The sequence below is a fragment of the Carettochelys insculpta genome, chromosome 5, assembly GCF_033958435.1.
Source record: "Carettochelys insculpta isolate YL-2023 chromosome 5, ASM3395843v1, whole genome shotgun sequence".
NCBI lineage: Eukaryota > Metazoa > Chordata > Testudines > Carettochelyidae > Carettochelys > Carettochelys insculpta.
This window is the reverse complement of record NC_134141.1, coordinates 103043277-103068797: the sequence shown is the minus strand read 5'-3', so window position 1 is coordinate 103068797 and position 25521 is coordinate 103043277. Positions and strand designations below refer to the sequence as shown.

Genomic DNA, 25521 nt, shown 5'->3' with positions numbered 1-25521 from the left:
TGGTCTTACTTACTGTGGGACTATTCAGGTCAGGAGGTGTGGACATATCACCAAACAAATCCATCTGGTCAACACCCTTAAAGACATTTTCAAGATCTAGTTAAGTCTTCCATTGGTATCATTGCTTTAAAGACAAGTAACATACTAGTAGCAGAATAGCCACTTTCAATTCAAAAAAGTAGGTAGGCAACTACAGTAAAAACTACACATTCACCTTAGAGGCTACCAAGGAATCTGTACTATAGTTTAAAGAGGACACCACATACTCCAGTGAGCATTATATGAACGTACCAGTTTTATTTTGTCAACCTGATCAGCCAGTGCATCACTACCATTCTGAAAATGAAAATAAAGCCAATGTTAGTGCCAAGACAAGTACCTTATTCCAGTGGTCATTCAGGTTCTGATATAAGAAAGTGCCACAGAAGATGAACTAATTGAGGCTGGTAATGCTGTGAAGGATTAAAAACTTTGTATTGCTGTACAATACTCCTCACTACAATGCAGCTAGTTGTAGGTTGCCACCAAGTTTTAGCTAGGAATGGGAAGGACATTTAGATTAGAATTTCACTTGTTCAGAATTATTCAGATTTAAGCTTTACCTCAACTGTCTTATTGGCTTCTTCATTCTATGACAGGAAAAATAGATAGCATATTAGCATCTGGTCATTACTGCTTGGCAGAAGATCAGATTTTTATGTAAAGAACTGTTAACAGCTTTTGAAGCTGGTTGAGGAGGAATTTGAGTACATTCTCAGCTAGACAGCTCTAGTAATAAAGTATTGCCAAGAGCCAAGGACTATTCTAAAGGGGCATGAAACATCTAAAGATAAAGCTAGACACTGAAGCAGTCTCCAACCAAGTGAGAAACAGTTCAAGTACAAAGATTTTTAAACTGCATCCACTATGCATCCTAGTGGATCAAAAGATCGAGTGTACATGGTATGTACGACTACTGCCTGAACTAGTAGGCCAGTGCTTCAGTCATGCTATGAGCTTTACAGAGGCCTATTGAGATACTGGGTTATGCTAGCATGGAAATATGGTAGTCCTGAATACAAAAAGATAGCATTTAAATAGGTAGGAGGTTCAATACAAAGTAGTTACTTGCCTTTTTCTTATCCTCTTCCTCTTTTTTCTTGAGGTTATAAATTACTTGGAAGAGGTCCTTAAGATCAACCACAAGAGGTTCAGCCTGAAAGGGAAACCGTTTTAAAAACCTAAGTTTCTACTGAAGTCTTTGCCATTCATATGGAATGGCAAGCAACCAAGTTGTATTTGCTGCTGAAACTATTCATACTCCTGTAGTAGGAATGAGTCCATTTCCAGATTAATTGCTTTATCATGAAGCAGTTACTGAAAAGGTGTTTGAATGCAACAGATCACTTGCATTTAAAAGTCTCTTGAAAGGAAGAGGCAACAGCAATTACTTCAAAAGGGAAGCCAAGAGTGATAACAAGCCATGCAATTGAGAATTTTGTAGTGTAGACTAGAAAGCAGCATTTGTGCTAGTCCAAGGGTAATGCTGCCTGACCTGTACCCTGTGCTTTGTAAGCAGAGTGCTTGATGCCACCTAGGAGAAATCTAGGTGCTGCCCAACTGATTAGCAGAGCAGCCATAGTGGACAGCATTTTTGTACTATCAGCAGAAACATCTGCATGTGCCTTGATGTAACATTTATGGTGACCAAAGTTAAATGGAACACTGCCTAAATCCTTTAATGCAGGCAGTCCCTTCCTTGGTACATTGCTTGATATGTTCTGGAATAGACAGGCCTTGTTTTCAGCAGAAGGAAAATTCATAGTTCAGGGTTTAAGAAGGTGCAGTTACTCATGGGTAAGCTCTTCATGTCAGAAAGAGTTACCCCATTCAGACAGCTGTCTAAAGCTGGGCTCAGCAGTCACTTCATTTTGCCATCCTCCCGATTCCCTTCTGGAAGAAACTGGTTTCTCCATGCTCAGTGTTCACATTTGAGTTGGTTCCCCCAACCCCATATAACCTCTTTTTGGAGGGCTTCCTAAATGAAAACTTGAATTCCTTTCTGTAGAACAGGCTAGATGCCTAAATAGCTGGAACAGAGGGTACCCATGAATGGAGTACAAATGGGCAAGATACTTCTAGATAAAAGAGCAGGTGCTAGAAAAAAAAAGCTACACCCCTTAGGCTCTGCTAAGGCCATTTGATCCCTATCCCTCCTCCCCAGTTGCCTTCCAAGGAGACTTGAAAGGGTGTTCTGGAGATGGAGCATTTGCTTTAAATATACCACTTTGTGCATAATCTGAAGTAACAAAACCCTACAGATAGATTAGTGCTTATGGCCTTTATACATTAGCTTGAGCTTGGTCAATTTATAGATCTGTTGATGTTTCACAGCTGTGAAACAGAGCTAGAATACCCACTGCAGGTGCAGTTAGATGGAAGGCTGCCTGTTGAACTCTACTTTGGAGGTGGCACACAGGAAGAGCTACATAAAAGGGGTTTGTTGTTTAGGATGTGTTTGCTCTATAGATTCTGTGATGCAGTTGAGCCATGTCTACACTATAGTGGCACAAACTGCAGTCACATGCAAAAAAGGTTAATTAGGTTGCCTTAAAGCATTGCTAAAAGCTCATCTTTAATTACATCATATGGGATCTCAGCTGTTGCTGCCACATGGACCTATGAAAGTGTCTGGCTCTTGTTCCTTCATGACCTACATGTAGAAGTTCTCCCTACCCACCAGGGCCTCCAAGTAGGTCTTTAAACAGCAGCTGTTTGGAACGGTCTATGGCTTTTAGGACTACTAGCAAAGAGTCTGAAGAGCACAGATACAGGCTCCATGCACTCTGTTCAGATGTGTGGACCTGACAGTCTTAGTATCCCAGAAGAGTTGCAGAGAAGTCCTGGAGCATGGCCAGGGTACCTGGACTGTTGACTACATTGTCAAGCTAGTAAAAGCTAGACCACCTTCTGGTCACGTGCAGATTTGTCCAAGCTTTTCCAGGGACAGCCAAAAAAGCCACTCCCTGCCAAGTTGAGTCCTTGATCTAAAGCACTTCAAAGGATAGAGTCATTAGACTTTAGCAAGGATAGTACACTTCTTCCTATTCATTCCTCTGCCTTGCTCTTGGCAATGACGAACAGCATGGGATGAAGTCTGCCAAAACCTCAACCTTGATGCAGAGGCCTACTGTGTACGATTTCAAGCCAAGTGGTTACATTTGGCAAATTAAGGAACCCAAGAAGATCTAGTTATGGATAGTGCCAGAAAACCTTAGTAGGCACAGCATAGCCAGCTGTACAGTTTAAGCCAGGCATTAGCCAACTAGCTTCTCCAGGAATCCCAATACAGTAGGAGGGGACACCAGACAAGCCACCATTCTTGGTCAGTTGCATAGTCCTCTCAGGAATAAGTTATCCTTGAAGATGTCACACCAGATCTGTTTGTTCTTGATTTCCACCATTCCCCACTAGTGAGGAAGTTAAGCAATAAGTCTCTTGTCTGGCATCTTATAACATCTCTGCTACCTCAGACTGCCAGGACTAAGTCACCCACAAGTCAGCCTTTAGCTCTGACAGACATTGTGCTGGCTTTAACAATTCTTCATTGCCACTTTTAGTCATAGACTAGAGCTCCTGGCTATGAATACAGAACTTCCCTGTGCTCAAATATTTAAGCTGCCCTGGACAGGCTCCTTTGTATGCTAGAGTTCTTCTGCTAGCCAAAGAAACTTTCTAGTGCCCAAAGCAATAGCTCATACCACTTCAATTGCTGAAATCTCAGTGTTGGGTTTAAATACCATGTCATGCTGCAGTAAGAAATCCCTGAGATAGTATTACATGTCTTCCTGATAACTTTATTGTAGGGGGATGAGGTAATTTTTCAATGATGCTCACTGTTTCTTCAAGTTTGTCTTGAAGCTAGCAGCTCTGTTTTGAGTTGTCTATGGGTTTTTGAGGTCTGACAGTTTTGGCTAGGACTGATTTACTGAGAGCTAGGAAAGAATCATAAGTGATCTGGCCACAAGTGGGCAAGCAATCTACAGAATGATCTTAATGCTCAGATCCCTCAGTTCATACCTGTTGTGCTGTTTTTATGGCAAAAAACTGGTGCTGTCCTTCTCCTCCACAAACATACCCAAAGGCACGGTTGTCAGTCACATCCCGAGCAATAAAGGAAATTTTGTTTACTGGATGCTCATGTTCTATGACCTAGAATTGAAAGCAGTTAGTTCCACTCTTGGAAGAGTGCATGCCACACAGAACTACAGTACGCAAAGCTATGGAATGGCAGTGACTTGTCAGGTCTCCACCACACTTTGAGAGCTGACAGGGAAATATGTAAATTTTTTTCCAAGTCAGCATTAATGTTTAGCATACTGTCACATTAGTAGAGATGTGAAGAACAGTGCTAGGTTACCAGTGCTTATAGAAGTCAGACAGGAACCAATTCCATCTCCCCTGGAGGAGTTTGATTAGATACTACTTCCTTCCTCCACTTCCACCTACTCCTCCCCCACAAACATAGGTGAGGCCTCCGAGTTGTTCTACTGGAGAACACTTTTCTAGTCTTAACATTGACACCAAGGCTGTTCTTATGTTAGTCTCCTACTGTTGTGTTTAATGGTCACAACCATAAGCAGCTCTTCAGTTTCTTACCCCAGTTTTCTCATCAATTATCTTGATGCCAGAAAGGGATATATTCACCCAGATCCTCTGTTTGTGCTGTCCCTGGGAGCGGGCTGCTACTGCCATTCCCTTAAGAAGGATGTTATCATTAGATCATAGTTTATACATTTGTTCAGCTTGAATCAAGTTGTACCAGATACTTGTGCTTCAAGTAAGTTTTGCCTCAGTTTTAGCTCTTACACCCTATTGGCCTCAGGTGAACCTGCAACTTAGCTGAATTTAGCCATTTACATCAGAGGTGAAGTTATGCATACCTATGCAAACATGGACTGTGGTATTTTATGTTGTCTTCCCACCTGCACTATTTAGCTTGAAGTTTACTCAGACCTCATTTATATTGCTTTTGAGCTAAGTGCTATGGGGTAGTATCTTTACTAGGCTAAGTCTCCTTCTTGGTTTAAGCAGACAAGGAGACAGTTGCTTATCCATACTGCCAGCAAGGCTAATTAGTAAATGAAGAGGCTGACTTGACCACAGGGCTGTGGTCATGTTGTGTTGCCAACTTGTAGCTGTCTCTCCATTTCACCTGCTTTATTTTCTAGCCTTTACTGCTAAGCCTCAAGGTCTGAGATTCTTTACATTGCTAGAAGAGCATGCATTATACTTGGCATTGCATTAGTGGATGCATGTTAAACTTCACATTCTAATAGGAAAGCACCCCCCCCCCCCACAGCTAATCCAGTTTGATTCCTCACAATTATGTAAGTTCTTCCTTTTATTCCCTTTCAGGGAGTTTGCATTCCCTCAAGTCCGGATTGATTTGGGGCTCACCAACTGCATCTTCTAAGAACTGTATGGATGAACTATTGGCAGAGCCATTTATAGGCTAGGAACACAGCTTAGTTTTGGGCTGCCGCCCTTCCTTCACTACTTGTTAATTGTAAGCAAAGTGGCATTTTTCTTCCAGTTTGGAAGACACTGAAGTTGTTGCTTTTGATATGCAGTGGGAGTTGCAGCATAGTGTGCTTTGACCATTATCTTGTCTAGTTAAAGTGTCATGCATGCTCTTAGCCAAGTTCAGGCCTTTACCTTCAGCTTCATCATTGAATCTTGGCTCATCTTGTCTCCTCTTGCTTCTGGAACATCATCAATGCCAATCAGCTTGGCTTTGTATCTTACACCATCCCCTTTGAATCTGGCCAAGAGATATTCATCTGTTTTCTCAGACCCTGGAAGTGAAGATGGTTTTTAAAAAAAGAGTTGTGGTCAGAGCCTGTCTCTGAAGTCAGTGTATTGTAATCCATTCTAGTATGCTGCTAATTGTCATTGCCAAGAGGAGTTTAATGGATAACAGAGTGTCCAATATTGTTAAAGTAGGTACTATTGTACCATTGCTTCAGATGGCAATTTAGAATGGTGGGGAAATGAGACAAATGCCAGTCTTGGATATGGTCCTATGGATTTCCCCCCTGCCCCCACATCAGTTGTTGGTTGTGTCTCCTGAAATGAAACATGGTAATGCCAGGGACTTCCTATATCTACTCAAAATAGAATACCTTGGGTCTTTGAGCCCATTTAATTAAAAAAATAGATCAAGGCATGAGTTTGTGAAAAGTGTGCAGGTTGTATTATTGGTTCTGTAGCAGAAGTCCTGCTGGATACCATGCTGACTCCACCATACTAAAAATCCATGGCCTAATCATTAGTCTTCCATTCTGGAAGGAGCATGTTCATACATTTGTGGAAAGACTGTTGTATGAGATTTGTGGTCCTACTTCAAGTGATAATGAAGTCTGTTTTAGACTTTGTCTCCTGCTAAGGTTCACGTAGCAGCAAAACTGGTCCTAGAACAAAGGCTAATGTTAAATTCAGGGAGCTTAAAAGTCATCCAGTCACAGGCATTAGCACTTCTGACATTGTGGGTTTCTTTATACACCTCAGAGAAGTTTTTGCTGCTGTACAACTACTCTCTCAAGTTAACTTTAAATTTAAGTCTAACTGGAAACATTGGAGTGACTCTCCTGATGAGAGCTTCTGGTTTGTTAACTGATACACAGCTAAGATCTTGCATTGCAGCCAAGTTTCTTCCCTACCATCTCTGCATTTTAGGTTGTTTCACAGTAGCAGATTAGTGGAGTGCGTCAATTCAATATGCAAAGGGTTGCTGTTATCTACTCTTCTGGTTGCACAAGAGTATGAACAAGTCAACTGAAACCCCTTTTATAGCAGCCAAACTATAGCTGGAGTCTGCCTCCTAGTCTGTGCCCATGCATGCCTGAATATAGATTTGTCAGATGTATATGGCTCCCTGGAGTTGGGTGGGGAAGACTGAATGCTGAAGGAGTGCCTCCTTAAATCAAGGGTAGGCTAGCCTGAACAGGTTAGAGTTATGCCCTGCTTCCATATAGTCTGAGGCAGCATAAGCATCCGTGTATGGGCCCTAGACCATGGTTGTCATAGCAAGTTTAGTCTACAGCACTGACAGACCTAAAGCAGCTGCCAGCAGACTTAAGTACAGCAGTTTGTGTTGTGGTTGTCTATTCTTGCTGCAAAGCAAGACCTTGTGCTTCCCCTGCCATATGATGCACTGTTACGGAGACTGGCTCACATGACCAGTATGTATGTAAACAGATCCTATTCAGGACTAGAAATAGGCTCCTGAGCTATTGTTAAGAATGGAATTTTAAGGATAGCATTCAGATCTGATGCTGGTTGCAAGAGCAACATAAGGATCCCAGAGTTTGTCCTTGGGCATTAGTACACACTTAAGATATCAAAACAAAAGCTTTAGGTCAAAGTGGAGAAGATTTAAGTCTGCTGCCAGAATCTTCACTGCCTAGTAAGGCTGAGATCTGGCAGAAATTTTTAGGCAATGGAATTTAAGATTAGTATTGAAGTGTCATGTACAAAGTTTTAGTTTATGCTTCAGGGAGTGATCTGTGGCAACTGTTAGCTGCTCAATACTTGAGAAATGAGCTACTTAGTATTCACATTTAGATATTTGCTTTACAAATCCTCCTGCCCCCTAAACTCTTGGTTAGCATTCAGCTCACTAGCTACTAGCTCAAGTATAAGCTTCATCCATGGGCTTTATAGTCTGTCATAGTAACCAAGTCAGTCCTGTAGACCAAGTCTGACTGACCACTAAAGCCTGTCCCTTTAAAGGTTATACTGAAGTCCTGGATATGCATTTACAACAGTTACTTGAGGCCACTCAAATTATTCTCAGGAAACATGCTAGTGGCTCTTCTCCTTCAACTGGCACCATGAGCAGTGCTCCCTGTAAGCAGAGCATTTGGGTGGCCATCCAGAAGAGATTCAGGGGCTGCCCAGCTGATTAGCAGAGCAAGTTATTGCACCCATGGATGGAAAAGGTTAGGTGGCACACAGCATGAGTTTATGTATTGGAGATATGACTAGCTTACCCTTCTTTTTCTCCTTCTTGGATGCAGGTGCTTTTGGTGCTACCTGCTGCTCAGGCTGGTTGTTGACATTAGCCATTTCTGCTTCATTAGCCATTGTGAGATGAAGGCCAGCCTCAACTCCAGACTATTAAAGAAGGTAATGCTTGCTATGTGGTTGAAGTCCAGGCAGCAATCAGGCAAGCATAATACTTCACCTTCAGAAAGGAGAGTAAGTGCATTAGTTAAACAGATGGTTCTATTCTCTTTAAGGCACCACATTAAGACCCATTAAAAACTACATGTTCTATAGCCCCTTCTGTGTGTGTGTGTCAAAGTTATTTCACATGTCTGTCTTCCATGAAGATTTGCAATTTGAGTTAAGTGTCTCCCATCAAGGGATGCCAATACTTACAGGATGTGGATCAAGATCTAGCACACTAGTCAAAATGGTGTCTAAGGGCAAGAAGTCAATTTTTATATACTGTTGCCTTAGTGAGCTATTCATGCTTTGCTGTATAGATGCTGGTCCTGATTAGGTTAGATTGCCATTTTTTAGTCACACAGCCTTCTAAATACAAGATGGCTATTGCCAGTGACCATTTTCACAGTTGCATGATGGGGGCGGGGGGGAGAGAGCCACTGCTAAGTGCTAGTGTGCACATGAGGTGACAGTGTGGTACTCAGCTTTCAGTAACAAGTTCCCAGCCTGAAGTAGATCAATCTCAGGAGTTGGCTAGACAGTACAGTCCCACCCACTTCTCCCATCCTAAGTAGAATTGGGCTTGTACATGGGTTTCTGCACTGGTGTTGCAGGCAACAGTACTAAGGACACCCAATAGTGCAAGAGACAGACTGGGAAGAGTTCAGGTATGATAAGCGCAGGGCTGATTCTGTCCAGAAGTGTTCCATATTCTAGCCATTTTAGGGCCTTGCACACCATGTGAAGGCTATACACTGATAGTGTCATACCAGATGAGAAAGCAACACATGTTGATTATAGGAGCAGGCCCCTAATTTGTGGTTGTGTTGGTCTGGCCAACAAAGTTTTAAAATTTGATTTAGTGGGTAGAGACACTTTGCCTGAATGTCATGTACATTCCCTCCAAGCAGATCTCCTCAGAGCTTCCTGGGTGGGCAAAAAAGACAATAGGAGAAATCTGTGCAGTTCTACAAGGTTATTCTCAAGGGTTGTTAATGTATTAACATGTCCTACTGGACCTGGTGTGTTTTCAGGCAAAGCCAAGCAAGTCATTTGTGCACAATTAGAAGGTGAAGACAATTCAGAAATAACTATGTTCCCTAAACTTGGTTATTACAGCTAAAGGCTCCTGGGTACTCAAACCTGAGAAGTATGCAACATCTTCTTCCTCCAACTCTTTCCCAGGTGCTGAGCCATTGGGCCTGAACTGTAAACAGATGACCACTTCAAGCCAGGGTGTGTAACACCCCAGCTTTAACACCTGTCATTTGATCAAATTTCATGGATTAGTAATCTTCCAGTTTAAAACTGGATCAGGACTTCAGAATTGGAGGTGGGCAGTCTTTTGCTGTGGGCCACTCAGGATTTTGATGAGTGGTGTGGTGGGGGGGTGTCTGGGACACACTGGTGCAGAAAGGTGCTTGGGATAGTTGATTGGGGTGCATGGGAGGGAGTTTCATCAAAAGAGGGTACTGTGACCTGGTCAGGGAGTTGTGGAGGGAGTGGGTGCCAAGTGCAGGCTCTGTCTGGAGGGGGCAGCTTATTTAGCCAGCTCCTGCCTAGTAAGACCCTCAGGCAGGATCCCTGTTGCACCCCATACACTGCTCTAATTGGCTGAATCTATACATACCTGTGGGAGACATTGGAGCACCCTGTGCTCACCCATTGGCTGCTTCAGCCAATGGGAACTGAGGATTGTTTTGGAGTGGCATGGTGAAGCAGCCTCCTCTACTTCTTGGTGCATACACAGATGCACATGGCCCCAGCAGTCAGCTGCTTTGAGTTGTGGGGCACAGCAGGCAGGGAACCTGCCCCTTAGTCCCATTGAGCTATGGGAAACTGGCAGCCCAGAGAAGCATGACAGGCTGAAAGTAAAGCTTTGGCCTGCTGCCTTTTGCTTGGCTCTAAGTGTTTCTATGATTTAATTTAGAAGGGATAAGTTAACTGCTTCATTTGTTTGAAGTTTTAGGTAATCTATAGGTGACCTGCAGGGAAAGTTTTGCACCCCCCCCACCCCAATGCTTTTGGGCACCTAATTAAAGGTCACTATTTCTTTGGAGTCTGGAACTTGATACTTGCCCAAGCAACTTACAGCCCTGATCTAATATTGCAGGATCTAGCACAGGACAAAAGAAACAGCTAAATTGCTCTAGTCCTTCACCTGGCAAAACTGGATTCCAAAATATGCAAGACATCCACAATGAGATAAGGCTTAAAGTCTGAGGTAGACTGAAGTAATCAGGAACAGAAATAAGTTTCTAGGGAGGAACAGAGCAGAGATTCTGTTCAGTGTCTTGAGCCAGTTTACAGCTAGTCAGTATGACAAGTGTTCATTACAAGCCAAGACTCCTTATGCAAAAACTGTAGGTTCCCCCTACCCTTCCACTCATTATCTAGACCACCTCCCTGTCACAGGATAATTTACCTAGCCACAGATTAAGTTTAAGTCCCAGGAGTAAGCTGATATTGGATTCTCAGTCCAGTTTCTGCTTCCATTTGAAATTCATTCTTAATTGTGAATAGCTCACTTCAACTCTCAAGAGGTTCTTTGGCATAGGCTGCACAGAATGAGTAAGTATTTCCCTCAACTATAGTACTTGAAAGCATTTTCAGGATTTTATATTATTGCTGTTAGATACTGCTCTGCTGCTGTGTAACATTACAGTATCTTCTAGATGAGTGACAGCTGTAGTATTGCTATTAAAATTAAGGCTGTTGAGACACTGGAGTAGTTACTCAGAACTAAATGGAAGATGTTTCCATGAAAGGCTGCTGTTTCCTTCTCCTCTAGGCCTGAGCACTGATACCATCTTCTGCCCTGTTCAGTTCCCTATTGGGGTAATATAATTTTACCTGCCAATAAATCATTTCTAGCTTAATCACAGCCACTCTGTCCACAGGATCATTCAGGGCCCTGTGCTGGGGGAGCCTATACAGTTGCCAGGCCATCTGCCACAGCTATCACCCCCCACTGAGTGGGGGAGCAGGTCTATTGGGGAAGTGGAACAACCCTGATGCCAATGGCTCCTCAAGCCAAGGTGGTTAGAGAGAAGGCTCAGCAGAAAGGGTGGCACTACCATTGGTGTTCCCTGTAAGGAAATCTCTGGGGCCACCCACAGCTGGCAGCATGTTTCTACTGATGGTAGGCCATTTTATTCTGTGCATGGGTGAAAAGGGAACACTTGCAACTGCCAGTAAGCGTGCTGCCTCCCCTGCTAGTCCCTAGGGTGTATTGCTCAGAATGAAGGTGTGGGAAGATGTGTTGTCCTGGGCCTTCCCCTTGGCATTAATGGAAGCAGCTGCTAAAAAACCACACACACAGAAAGCTAAGCTGGAAACACTTTAAAAGCTCATCTGCCTTTGCTTGATAAGCGATAGTCCAGAGTCAGGCACTACCATCTACTTTTCTGATGGTTAATCTAGTCTGGTCCACCTACTTCTGGAAAGTCTCCAAAGCCAACATGCAGTGCTGATTATAATCTTGTACTAAGTTCACAGCTGTTGAACTTCCTGCACAAGTTTGTGCACTTCAAGTAAATGCAGTTGAAGTCCTAGAATGTTCCCCCATAAACAGCCTTGAACATGTTCCAAACAAACCAGAGGAAGTTAGAAGTCTCAAGTCTAGTATGAAAACTCACATGATTAGGTAAAGCTTTTATATCAGTAGTCAACAAGATTGACTGCTCAGGAGTAGAGTATGTATCCTGAAGTCACCTGTGGAGAACCTTTGAGCTAAGATTGCTGGGTGTCTTGTGTACAAGACACCCTCTTTGCTATTGTATTATGTGGATGGTACTGTTGCCATTTCAGTTTAGTTTCCCCACCACAAAACAGCTTTAGACTTTTGCCATACAAGTGAGCTCACTGCAACAGTTAGATTGAGGACAAAAGGGTTACCTTATGATCTGCCAAACCTCTACCTCATTGGGTTGGTGAAAATCTACACTATACACTGAACTGCTGTTCAAGTCTAATTTAGTCTCACTAATGCTAGTTTAATTCTAGCAGTGAAGGGTGCACCATGCTGCAAATGACTGAAAACTCTGCTCATCTGATCCAGTGAGGATTTCTTCCTAACCTCAAGTGAAAGTCTAAACCAAAAGGAACTCCTGATGAAGTTCAGGGACAGCTACATATTGGTTACCAAGACTGTAGTCTCATTTGACTTAGTCAAGAGTTACTGGTATATAGGCAAACCTGTTATAAGCTGAGAAACCTATGCTTAGGTACTCTAGTTTTAGCCACTCTCCCACTAGCCTTTTGTGCTAAACAGAATGCTCTAGCAGCTGTATTTAATGACAAGGTCAGCTAGGCACATGATCAAGATTACTAATCTTTCTTGCAGTCTTGACCATACAGCTGTGTGAAGCTTGAACTGATTGAAGGTTGATTTGTTTTTTTCTCTGCATGTTAAGGTTTTAGCTCTTTGAATCTGCTCTAAAGAAGTGCACATTAGAACTATTGTCACCTTTGCAAGCAGTTGCATTTAAGCAGTCAGTTAGAGCCTCCCTGCAGGCCCAGGGAAAGGTACAATGTCAACATTATTTTAATCACAACATTGAATATGACACCTCACCATCTAGTAACAGGTCTGACTAGGTCAGCCTGACTCTGTTCTTGCATTTTCTTTGGCTACAACTCAAGATTAGTGGTAGAAGTGACTTCTTGAATCAGAAGTCATTCTACTTTATGCCTGCCACCTCTTGGAGAGGTCCTATTTTATTTGGCAGCTTCTAGTACATTATTGGCACATTATAGGTCAACCAAGGTCTTAATCCCTCACTGTTAAGAGCAAGTGGCTCATGAAATCAAGTCCTTCTCCTTTTATCCTCAGGCTTGGTGGAACCCTCAGCACAAGGCTTTTAAGTGCTCTACTTGCTGCAGCACTTGAAAACTGTCTTTTCCAAGGTCAATGCAAGCACTATCTTGGCAGGTCCATGTGGACTGTACTGGTTTATATGAGCCTGCCCATTGTAGTCATTTCTATAAGCTCCTTATTAACTAGATCTAGTATCAACCTTGCTAACAAGCCTGCAATCATTTGGAGGTCTCTTGCTAGCCCACCCACCAGCCAGCTGCTGTCCTTTGACTACTATGCTAGCTTTAACCTCCCCAGGCAGTCCTCACCTGTTCATATATTTAACATCACAACACCCCCCAGGCCACATTTTAGTTACATCAGTACACTGGGAATTCATGTTGAATAGCTTATCCTTCATTACCTCCTACTCTTCATCCTTTTCATGGGAAGAGGTTCCTCTAAAAGGCCACATCTGGTAGGTATGGAGGGACTTGGAAAGGCAGCCATGTACAGTTTTGTTTTATTACAGGCAAATACATTGCTTGCATGGTAAAGCACATCACCAAGTGATCTATACAGGAATGTAGTGACAGTCCTTTGGACTAGTATTTCCAGTACCTTTTGCAGTTTACTGCTAGATAGAGTCCAAAATAGCTATGGATTGCCCCAGACACCCATCTGATTAGGATGGCCTACTGATAACTGCTTGAGAGGTCAGTTCAGTTAATATGAAACTGTCCAACCTATTCAATATGTTGCAGTCAGGGAGGTAGCCAGAGGATTAACTACTATTCCAATCAAGTAGACAAGTGCCCTCCTTGGCATATCTTATTTCCTCAGTGTGGCCAAATGATTACCTTGGATAGCAGCTTTAATAAAGTTTTATTTTTAGGACTGCGGCCAACAAGTTGGAGTAATAGCAATGTAGTGGCATTTTGTTCAGTTAGATTTTTGAAAGCCTCAATTATGACCATGAGCATATGAGGGATGGTGGTGTTATTTGGGAATAGGACAAAATAGAGGACTTAAACAGAGACCTCATCTGACAATTTCAACTTTATAAATTGATTACTCCCTTCATCATGAGCCACATGAGTTAAGTGAGAGAAGTTGAGGGAACATGGACAGGCCAGAGGGAGAAGCCTGACAGCAAACATCTGAGACTGCCTAGTACTTTGTCCTTCTTAGAGGATTTGCCTGATTTACGTGAACTCCTTCAGCTAAATATTAACCTTGATTTAGAGCTCAGGAGTGGGAAGGAAAGCCCTGCTTTCCTGTCAACTTCAACATAACTGTTGGGAATAAGTTGCCAGAACTGCTGCAATAACTTAAGGTAGCATTCTCACCTCAAGCATTAGTCATTCAAATTCCTGATAGTTGAGAAAGCTTGTTTTTTGTACAAGGCTTCATCTGACTAAATGAGTCTGAAGATGAGTACTTAAGTCAGGAACACTATTAACAGCTGCTCCATAAAGATATCCAATCTATTTACCAAAAATGAAAGAACATTTGTAGTCTTAGACTTATTGGATGCCATCACTTACTACTGGCATATGTAAAGAAGTGTAAAAAAAAAAAATCTGAGTTGCTTCCAGGCAGCCAACCTACCTACAACTGGGTTACTTTGCAAGAAAAGTTAAACAGGAAAATGCCCCCTTATTTCAGATTCTCCTAAGAGCAATAAGATACCAATGCACTATATTCATATACCTGTGACAGATCCTTGCCTACAATTGCACATTTGTACACCTGTGGCTTGACCACCAGTTACATTTATGGTTAAGTCTCTGGACTGGATGCTGAATGTCACATTGTTCTGTTTTAAGAATGGTTGCATTGGCAATGCACTGAATAACCTTCAAAGGCATTGTGAGAACTTTCATAAGCTAGGAAAAAAGTGCTTCATTCAGACATCTGCTTTTTGAACAGGGTCCTTAGTGCTTCAGCATTTGACATGCACAATATTAGAAGTTCTTCATTATTAAAGAACCCAAAACAGTGCTCAAGGGCATAGAGGTCTCACTTTCAATTTCATGAACCTGCTGTAGGTCACAATCACAGCTGTTTAGTGAGAACTGAATTTTTCCATCTTAACATCTAGGGGTACCATAGTTTGCCAGCAAGCTGTTTGACAGACATGGGGCTAGACCCTTGGGGGTTAGCCTACTCAGAAGGCTCACTATGCATCATGGATTTCATTTCACTGAAGTGACTACCTCCCTGGCTCTCATGGCTATGAATCCACTTAGGGTCTCAATGACATTGGGGGTGGTATCAGCACAAATAAACCAGGTTTCTGAAGCATTGCCCCTGAGGGGCAATAGACACCAATTTGGTTGTCTCTTACCTACATATAGGCACCAAGAGGCCATTTGTAGGAGACTGGCCCAGTCTCCATAAGAGTTAAAAACTGTTAAGCAAACTACTCCTGCTCTTACAGCCACCTCTAAAAAGAGGAATGTAAAAATAAAAATCTAGATCTGAACTAACCCCTGATGGCTGCCAAAGGCTGCTTTTGTGTGAAAGAATAGTACAGTTTGGTCAGCTCACTTGGTCATATATACCACCATGGATGATATCTGGCAATGATTACATTAGAATCATTGTTATACCATTACTAGTAATTCTTTCCACAATGGGCATAATGCTCAGTTGCTTCCTGCCAGCCATTTGAGTCCATCTTCAAAATAGTTTGGGGTTTTTTAAATGAGTGGCTACAGCATGTTTTATTCTCACTACAGTTAAACATTTTAGCAATATCAGATTTTCTGCCTTGAAGTTAAGAATCACTGCTGATAAAAGCAGTTGCTTAACTTGTTTACAAGTTCACAACTTACTACTGCCTCAAGAGTTTAGTCTGCCACTTCAGTGACCTACTGTTGTCAAGCCTATGCTGAGGTTGTGCCTCTCGGGCATGTCATGTCAAGGGTCCCTGCCTCTGCAGGTTTTTCTTGGTCAAGCCAAAAAGCCTTGGGCTTATGGTGGTAATTTGAGAAGGTGCTGATCAGGTCCCCCCCGGCCAATCTACTGGTTCCAATACTACCACTACCTCCTCACAATTTAATATTGCTTTGGAGGGGTGATAGGGAGCCAGCTGCTTCCAAGTCTGTTATTGATTGCTAAGTTTTAGAAGTGCTGTGAAGCCAGTGAGCCACCTCTGTGGCCACCATGGGTTGATTTTGGCCCATCCTCATTTATTCTAAAGGTCTTTGCCTGTGCAAAGAGTTGTTCCACTGACCCACCATTCAAACTCTTTCAATTTCAGCCTTGGAGCACTAGCATGTACTCCATCAACTAGTCAGGACAGTGTTCATGATGAACTTCCACAAGTTTCCTGGTCTGTAGTTAGCATTTAGTTTTGCTAAGAATCAGGACGTACAAGAACAGCTTAAAAACCAAACTGCACTTATGTAGAAACTGACTGTAGCTAGATGAGTAAGCAACAGATGGCTGGCTGTCCTCAAAAGTTAACTGCTGAGCACAGATCAATGTTTTCAACTATTATCAGTTCTCAAATGATATTAGTCTTTCAGCCAGCTCTCCTAAAGATGATATTTAATAGCCAGCTTTATATAGCAATGGTTTTGGAAAGCTTTTAATTGTTAATGCCATTAATGTAATCAAATCTTTGGGCTAGTTATCAACATAGCTGGTCGAACTCTAGGAAAGGCAACATATCTATGGTTGAACAGCATTCTGCTTACTGGCTATTTACTTAGTTCTCAGTCACACCCAGGATTTTACTGCAAGTCAGAAACCAAATACATTTAGTTAATTGGAAGAAGTTTGCCAGATTTTGCCCTAGGTTTACCTGTACAACTTCCAAACCCAATTAGCTTCAGATTGGATAAAACACAAGACCATGGTGACCCAGAACTTATATTTATAAGTGATTAAGGTAGACACTGCTTGCACTATCTAAGGCTTCATAAGTTTGTGGATTGCTGCAAGGTGAATTTTTCTAGAGATCCAGAAGCTGGAGCTGAGAGTCATGCTTCAATTCCATAAGCTCCCCAAGATGTAGTTTCAGGAATCTTAAACATACCACCTCACAAGACAAGGTGTTCTCTGAAGTATTAGATACATGTTCCGTTAAGTCTGACTTTTAGTCCTGACTTCAGTAATTGACAACTCCTCTCTATCCTAGTATTGCTTTAAGTCAATTTGACCCAGACAGTGCATTCTAACTCATGTCAAGTCAGTTTAAACAAGGCAATAGCTCAGAGCCATTCCACCTCTTAAAACTGGTGAGGCACACTACAGCAGGGGTGCATAGACCCCAGGGGTGGTGGTAGCAGCAGCATGCAGTTTCTTAATGAGGGCACAGTATGATTGGCTGTGACTCTGGTGCATCCATCTCATTTCAAGTGTTGAAGTGAGACTGTTTTCATGTTTACATGCTGCTTATTTTGGCATGTGCAGAATTATGCCTGACATTTGTTTGGATGACAGACATCTTGGGGGCCCTAATGTAAAGAGTTTGCTCACCCCTGCTGAACAGGCAAATTTTTACCACTTTAAGATACTGTCTTCTGCAATACTTTTGCCATCCCAGGACTTCTCTGCCTTTCCAGTACAGTTGGGACTCCCTCCCGCCACTGAAGCAATTAGGGTTCTATTTACATGTTGTGCAATCTGCCATGGTTGCATTAGCCCTCTTTGTAGTTTGTAAGGACAGACTATTGTACAACATGGCAGGCTGGGCAGATGTGCTTTTTAGGTGTTCCACTGTCTATTATTTATTCCAACTAGTCACTCTTCCATCACCTTCATGGTGTTTAAAAATAGTGAGGGTCATGTTAAGTTCTACTTGAATAGGATGAACTCACAATTTGCAGCATGCTCAGGATCTAAGCATGCAATGGTTCTTAGCAGGAGCTTAGAGTTTGTCCTACAGGAGAGTTTCATGGGGAGCTTCTCTACAGAACAGTCATGACAGCTAACTATAGTCTATCTACTGCCATTCAGTTATGCTGGCTGTCCATACAGGAGTAAAATCCTATAGCTGGAGGAAAAGCATACATTCAGGCTCCAGTCCAAACTCTGGAACCCTCCACCCTCAGCAAGGGCCCAGATCTTTGACTGGAGTCCAAATGTATACATAGCAATTTCCCCTCCCTCTAATTCCAACCCTAGAGGGTAACTCATTTGAGCTAAGCTAGCCAGTCATGCCACAGGCTTTATCATGGTGTAGATGCACCCTTAGTGTACCTGATCAAGACAGGCAAGTCAATCACATTCTTAATGCACTGGAAGTTGCTCAAATTAACAATGAGCACAGTAGTGAAGTCTGTATGAGCAAGAGACAGCACTAATCTCCCAGGGAGGTTAACTATTAGTTTCACAACAGGAAATGCTCTGTCATAAGGATGAGTCCTTGGGGACTGCAGAGTTGCACATTGCTGCACAAGTGGGACTTTGTGGTGTCACTGTTGCCTTTGCCAAAACTGAGCATCTGGAAGCACTTGTTCCTGACTCTCAGCTAAGTTGCATGCCTGATCACTGCCTAAGACTTGCAAGAGATCCACAGGGGATATTTTCATTAGAAATATTCTGCCTCAGTGTTCATATATTTCAGTGGGTTTCCCTAGGTAGGGAACCAGCATTTTACAACTGTATGTGTTCTGCCAGTAGACATTGGCCAGCAGACTGTAGTCTTTTCCCCAGAAAGAAAGTAGGAACTCTGTTCTAGAACGTTACAATTCTGTTCTTGGCTGTTAAGCCCAGCTATCATACTGTATTTGTCTTCTTCTAGGACTGGCAGATAAGGATCTCAATTGCTTGTCATAGGTTAGTCATCTGTGACAGTCTTGTTCCCTTACCCTCCCTACCCCTCATCTGAGAGATGAATTAGAGCAGATTTGACTGCATAGAGATGGTGCTCACCTCTTACATGGGAGTAGGACAGACATCAGCTTTGAATCCTACTCAGTGGCTCAATCTTGCAAGTGAATCCCAGCCTAGGTATTTGCCCTTTGAACCCTTATCTTTTGTTGCCAAGACTAGATTGCCTTTACCACTTAGTGGCCTTCCAAGATAGCCTGTACAGGGAACTCAGGGCCAAGAACCTCCACTGCAGACAGGTTAAGATGTGATCAAAACACAAGTACTGTACTACCAGGTCTGAGATTTAGCAGTTACTTTTCCTTGCAATCCCCCCTCCACTTACTCTTATTCATCCTGTCCTAGGATAGGATGACAAGTCACTTATTTGACAATTGCACACTAGTTTGAGATGCTTGCAAACATTCTGCTTTTTAAGCCTGAAGTTACATTGCATATCAATTCCTTAAGCATAAAGGGGAAAAGTTGCCAGCTAGTATCTTGTCCCACCCCACCAGCTGTAAAGTCTCCAATCTTTAAAGCCTTCTGAGTTGTGGCCACCAAGGCATGTAATGGGACTTACTTTAGCCTATCCTTATAGCATGTAACTGGTAGAGGTGGTGGTTCACAGTCAGGACATGTATTATCCTTTCCCTTTGTTCCATTAGGAAGCAATTAGAGACTGGAAGCTGTAAGTGATGCTCTAGGGTTCAATTTACCTTGTAGGAGGGGTGTTTTACTCAAGACAGATCTTAGCATTCTCTCATTCTGATGGGGTCTCCACCCCAGGGCAAACTGGGTCAGTAAGAGTGTGTGTGTAGAAAGTTATTTCAAAAGGAGATTAAGCTGTGAACTATTACTTGTCTACACAAAGTACAGCCAATTTATGGCTGGTTTGTGAAGGCAAGGCCTGTTGTAGCCATTAGTATGTGTACCCTCAGTTTATAGGTTAATTTGTTTGAAGACCATTCATAAAATTCATAAAGCAAAACCAAAGCTGCTGGCAGAGCCCTGGCATTGCTTGGATGAAGCTTGGTGTCTCACTGTAGTGGACAGTTTTCAATTTATGAATAGGTAGTTCACATGGCTCATTGTAGCAAGAATTTTAAGATCAGAAGTCCGAAAAAAATCAAGGGATAGCTGTACTAGACTTTAAGATGTCCACATCCAGCCTGTTTTGCTTGAGAAGAACATGATGTTTTGCAGCCAGCTTGACTGCCTTCTTACCAGGCATTACTTTGTCATCCTCTTCCCACTCATGTTCCCTCCTTTCCTGGTACTCTAGAGACTAGCTACAACTTCCTCCCCTTAAGTCCCTTCAGAAAATTTTAACTGTGCACATCAGCACTCTACACATCAAGAGGCCTCTGCAGTAACCTGGCTAGCCTCAACCATCATTGTTGCAGGAGACTTGAGTCCATGATATCAGTTGATTGCCCTGGCTGATACCACTGTCTATTATGCCTGTTCTAAACAAACAGTTTCTATTACTCCCACAGAGCATAGCAGCCTATTGTCAAACTTGATATTTTCACTAAAAAGTCAGTGTTCCTTCCACTGAAGTTTTCAGGAAGCCTCGTGGTGTTTAGCCATAAATCCAGCTATGCATTTAAGGCTGTGGTTAGTAGAACTAGGCAGTAGATCTAGAGTGCCAATTAATAGCTAAATATTACCTTCATTTTTCTTATCATGAGGTATCTTACTGTCACTAACTGCTAGACCACAGATGTACTCTGGTGACCAATAAGTGCTCTGCTTGTTTGATTGCTCTCAATTATAAGCACATCATACAAATTGATGTTCCTACTGAATGCAGTCCACATGCATTCTGGAGTGCTGGTTCAGCCCAAGAGACCACCCAAGCAAGCTAGAAGTCTGCAACTCAAGAGGTAGGAAACCAAGGGGCCTGACAACATTACTCAAAGGCTTCACCATGGTTTCTCGTCACCCAACATCTATACCTTCTAATGCCATCCCTCAGCAGCCTTCTGAGGCCAGGAGCCCACAACACCTATCTTAAATAGATTACATTGAGTAAGAGTCAGTGCCCAGGGATACAACAAAATGTATTCTTTGCTTCCTGATGCATTTAATGCACTCCACATCATGTTATTGTGAACACAGGGATCAGCCATCTATAAAATACTTGTTGTGAACATGCTCACCAGGTCACAGTCAACTACCTAGATCTAGAGCTGTGATGGGCAACCAAAGCTGGTTAATAGGCCACATGGAGGATCCCTCAGTGGAGCAAACATTGAAAATCAGACCTATACTAGCTATGACCTGCCCATGCCCCCACACCCCCAGATGAAATACATCAGTACATAGCAAGCTGAATATTTCAGCACAATTAGAAGTGCTTTATTCATAGGTTTATGGTACCATCAGCTTCAACTGCAAGGATATTTACAATATCAAATCCCTGCCTAGCCTCTCCCCCATATTCTGTCCCTGCTCTTGACTCCTTCCAGAGCTTGGGCATCATCCTAGCTTTCCAGAAAGGCTGGGAGGGAGAAGAGAAGGGAAGCACATGCTTCTGGGACACTAGAGGCCTGAGGGAGGGGGCAGAAAGTGGGTGCATGGCCACACATGGAATCCCAATGGACCACGTGGCCTATGGGTTGCCCCACCACTGATCTAGGGGCATGTGGTTAGGCAGTGCCCTGTGTTACAGCTCTGCCTCCTTTCAGTTTTAAGCACTGAAGACAACTGTGGCCATTAATACTTGCCATGCTTCTGCTACTGTCTCCATTGGCATGCCCTTCTTCCCTTGAGGAGGTTTCGTAGGTGTTTGGGAGACTGCTAAAATCATTTGGACAGTGAAGTCATAACAGCCGATTATGATTCTGGGCTTGGGACCACATGGTGCTTTAATATTTTTAACTGACATTCTGATCTTTTGCAATGAAACTGGGATACCAAATCTATTAGGCTTTGCTACAGCATCTGTTACTAGCCACTAACCAAGTCAGTGTTCCTTCCACGGAAGTTTTCAGGAAGCCTTACGTGATGTTTAGTTAAGCTACAAATCCAGCTATGCATTTAAGGCTGTGGTCACTAGAACTCAGCATTAGGTCTAAAGCATGCGTGTCCAACCTTCTGGCTTGCCTGGGCTGCATATAAAATATAATATAGTTAATGTATATAAAGCACATAATGTTAAGTTTACAATCTTGTGGGGCCACATTACTAGCCGTCCAGGGCCACATGCGGCCTGTGGGCTGGACATGCCTGACCTAGAGCTTCAATTAATATTACCTTCATTTCTCCCCTATCACGAGGGAGCACTAGACAATGAGAAAGTTGTAGCATACCAAGTCACCTGACAGTAGTGAGCCAAGTGGCCCTGGAATTCCAGTCTTTGGAGTAAAGATCAAGAAGGGAGGTCTATGGAGTCCTAGTAACTTGCTCTCCCATTTACTCCAACCTTTTCCTCAGTCTTAATTTGCCACTTAATCCTCTATTCCTTGGATTCACCTGTTTCAGTCTCGTGTTTGCCTTCTGGGGGCTCTGATACACCGCCCATGTTGGTACCATTTCAAAGCTGGGAATAGCAATCATGCTACAGATTGATATTTGAAGCATTTGACCATTTCAGAAGTCTGTACAAAGGTCAAGATGCATTTTGTTTTTTGCGAGGGAACCAATGTTTGAGGAAAAGTCCATGTTACCAAGGACTTCATTTATGTGGAAGTCTACTGTCCTTGGGACTATTTTGAAGCTTACTTCTTCCCCCTCCGCCCCCCACGATTAAACCAAATCTAGAACCAAAGCTTTTTTTTTTTTTAAAATTAAAGTGCCCAGTACAATGAACAAGGGCACAAGTGCAGGAGGGAGGTCTCAGACTATGCCATGGGTAACTAACTCCAAATGCTATTTGCCATAAGAATGAAGACAGGTACTGGTGCCATGATTAGTGTTCATAGAATAGTTGCCTTCACTAGGCCACACAATGTCCTAGTCCACAGGTTTAGTTCAGCCACATGCACTATCAGATTTGTACATTGTTTTATTGGTCTAGTTATTCAGGCTTCTACAGTGTCCCAGTTTCTGATGTTTTCCTGCTTTGAGACCACTTTTGTTCACTATAGGGGTTGTTTCCACCCCTAGCTACTTGAGGCACAGATTGAGATTTTGTAGCTTTTTAAAAGGAGAACTCTACGTCTTAGCTCCCTCCCAAGGAGGAGGGCAGGCCACCCAGCTGTCTGGTGATCCTTACTGTTTTAGCTTGTTTAGCCAATACACTGCTGTTTTTCCTTCTAAAAAGGTGATGCTGGAGAAAACACTTTGCAGCCTGTGAGTAAGTTCTACTGCAGGGAACTAGATTTAGGACCCCAACCTGCTACTGCTGATAAGGGTATTGCCTTGAACACTGATAAGCCCCCACTGGTATCACAGCATGAGATCATCTGTCCTGCAACCAACTTTACTTCAGCCTTAAAACAGGAGATCCCTTTCACTTAGGGCTTGTTTGCTAGAAGACACACCACATTTGCCTGGACAGTTTCCCCCACCACAGCCAACAAGTCACTGACTTGCCCCTAAGACAGCCACTAGAAAGCCAAACAAGACACTCAGGCCAAGATGCGCCTTGTTCTCACCCTCTCTTCCCAGCACACACACACTTTATTGGCAGGCAGTGACTAGATTCTTTCATGCAAGCTATTTCTAGAGCAATGGAAGGATTTGGCTCTCTGCAGAGCCAGCTAAGTAATTTGTTATCTTACCCCCCCCCCAAAAAAAAGTGCCTGATTGTTTGTCTTGGAGTTCCCGGCTTTTGCAGTCCAGAGGCCCTTTGAGACTCCAGAAAGCAGGATGCGGATGGTTCCACCCAAGCTTAGCTAGAGCATTTGGGGATCCTGATCTACTACTGACCAGCATGAATATGGCCCCTCACACGCCTCTGTAGAGCGCACTAGCCCTAGACTAAAGAGAGGCTTGGCAGTCACAGCTGGCTCCAGAGATTTCACACCCCTTACTCCCCCTCCCCTGGCACTGCCACTATGGGGAGTGTCAACGCTTGGGGATTTAGCCCCAATCCCTCTATCTCCAACTCAGCTTTTACGGGGGGCGGGGGGGGGGGGGCGTGCTGCTGCCGCAATGAGCTCCAAGCTCACGCTCCCTCGGGGGGGGGGGGGGGGGGGGACCGGGCAGGGCTGTGTCGCCCCTGTGTCTTTTTGGTCGGCAGCGCCCTCTCCTAGCTGATAGGCGAGCAGTCCGCTCACGTTCCCAGAGGTCCCCAGCAAGCGGCGCCCCTTGTGCAGGCTGGGCCACGACCACAGCTAGGCCGGGGGCACCCAGGTCCCTCCCCGAAGGCTCCCCGGGCTCGGCTTGCTCCAGCCGAGCCTGCAGCGTCCGGCGCCCAAGCAGCAACCTCAGGGAAGGGGGAATGTCCCCAGTCCAGAACAGACTGGTAGCTGCTCCATTGGAGACACTGGCTTAAAAACCCAGGGAGACGTCATTATAACCCCCCCCAACACCCAGGATACAGCTTCCCCCCTGCTTGAAAAGCTACTTACAGACTAGCTCCGCGCTATCCCGGGCATTCTCCTCGGGCTGTAGCCGGCAGACTGGCTGACACCGTGGGCCCGGTTAAATATTCAGTCGAGTTAGCCACTCACAGCGAGGGAGATGGTTTTAATCAGAGGCTGGCAGCTGAGGACTACCCAGGAATGTGCTGTGATGATTTTGCTGCTTGGCCTGGGCTACTCCCCCTCAGCGAGTCGGTGCTTCCAAACTTAACCCCTTGCAAACCGGGCCTGAAGGGAGTCAGAGCTGTTGGGCTCTGAGGCAATCATGAGCACAGCAGCCGAGAGGAGGAAATGACACCAAAGAAGGGATTTTAAAACCCACCACAGGAAATGCGGAGGGTTTTAACTCAGGGAGGTGTGTTACAAAAATAACAGGGAATTCACATGTTAAGGTGGGGAATGGAATCTGAAGGTCTCTCGCTCACAAATCCTGCAGGTATTATAATTCATAAATGGAAACTGCATGGGTAGAAAACACTTCCCAGCTCTGGCTGTGTAGGGGGGACCCAAAGCCGGGTCCCAATGTGTGTACGTTTGTATTTATTTGTGGAGAGGGTGTTTAAAAATCCAGATGTAGATATGAATTTTGGCACTTAAGAGCTGGCTGAACCAGAATCTCGGATCAAAGCGTCTTCAGAATTTGGGTTGTTGGCAGGTTGTATCCAGCTCTTCGCTCAAAGATCTTTATACCAATCTTTACTCAAAGCACCTATCCTCTTTTTGTTCCCCAGTATTGGATCCTGTTATCTCTCCCCTCCGCCCTCCCATTTACAATATAGATCATGGAATTGGGGATGGAAAGTGTGTTTTATGAGGAAGTCATGCAATGCACTTTATTTCATTGCTGGACACTCAGAGGGGGGCATGTTCTAAAAATGATTACAGTAATGCACTTTATGTTTTATGGTCCCTAACTAACCCTGCATACAAAACCCCTGGGTAAAGAACAGACTGCAGAGAAGCAGCCCAAGCCTGGAATAACAAAGGTGCTGCCTATTTGGTGATGACAGAGGTGCATTAACACAGCTGTGCCTGCACTAGGCTTGATTTTAAGTGGTGCTCTCAGCCCCTTACTTCAGAAGCACAGCTTTCTCCCATGAAGGAAAAAAAAAACCAGACCAAAACTTTCCACCCAAGCCTTGCAGACACTTC

General features: G+C 43.6%; 1 protein-coding gene across 2 annotated transcripts in view; it reads right to left on the bottom strand.

Annotated features, from left to right (window-relative positions):
* The window catches only part of DAB2 (DAB adaptor protein 2), a 36727-nt gene extending 12106 nt beyond the window's left edge, over window positions 1-24621 (bottom strand). For both annotated transcript variants that reach the window (XM_074995625.1, XM_074995626.1), the window contains exons 1-8: window positions 24358-24621; window positions 8034-8227; window positions 5698-5837; window positions 4639-4737; window positions 4060-4191; window positions 1112-1195; window positions 292-336; window positions 14-76 (exon numbers count right to left, since the gene is read on the bottom strand). In XM_074995625.1, the coding sequence (XP_074851726.1) occupies window positions 14-76; window positions 292-336; window positions 1112-1195; window positions 4060-4191; window positions 4639-4737; window positions 5698-5837; window positions 8034-8127 (657 nt within the window). In that variant the 5' untranslated portion in view covers window positions 8128-8227; window positions 24358-24621. The remainder of the gene's footprint in view (window positions 1-13; window positions 77-291; window positions 337-1111; window positions 1196-4059; window positions 4192-4638; window positions 4738-5697; window positions 5838-8033; window positions 8228-24357) is intronic.
* Between the last annotated feature and the right edge of the window lie 900 nt (window positions 24622-25521).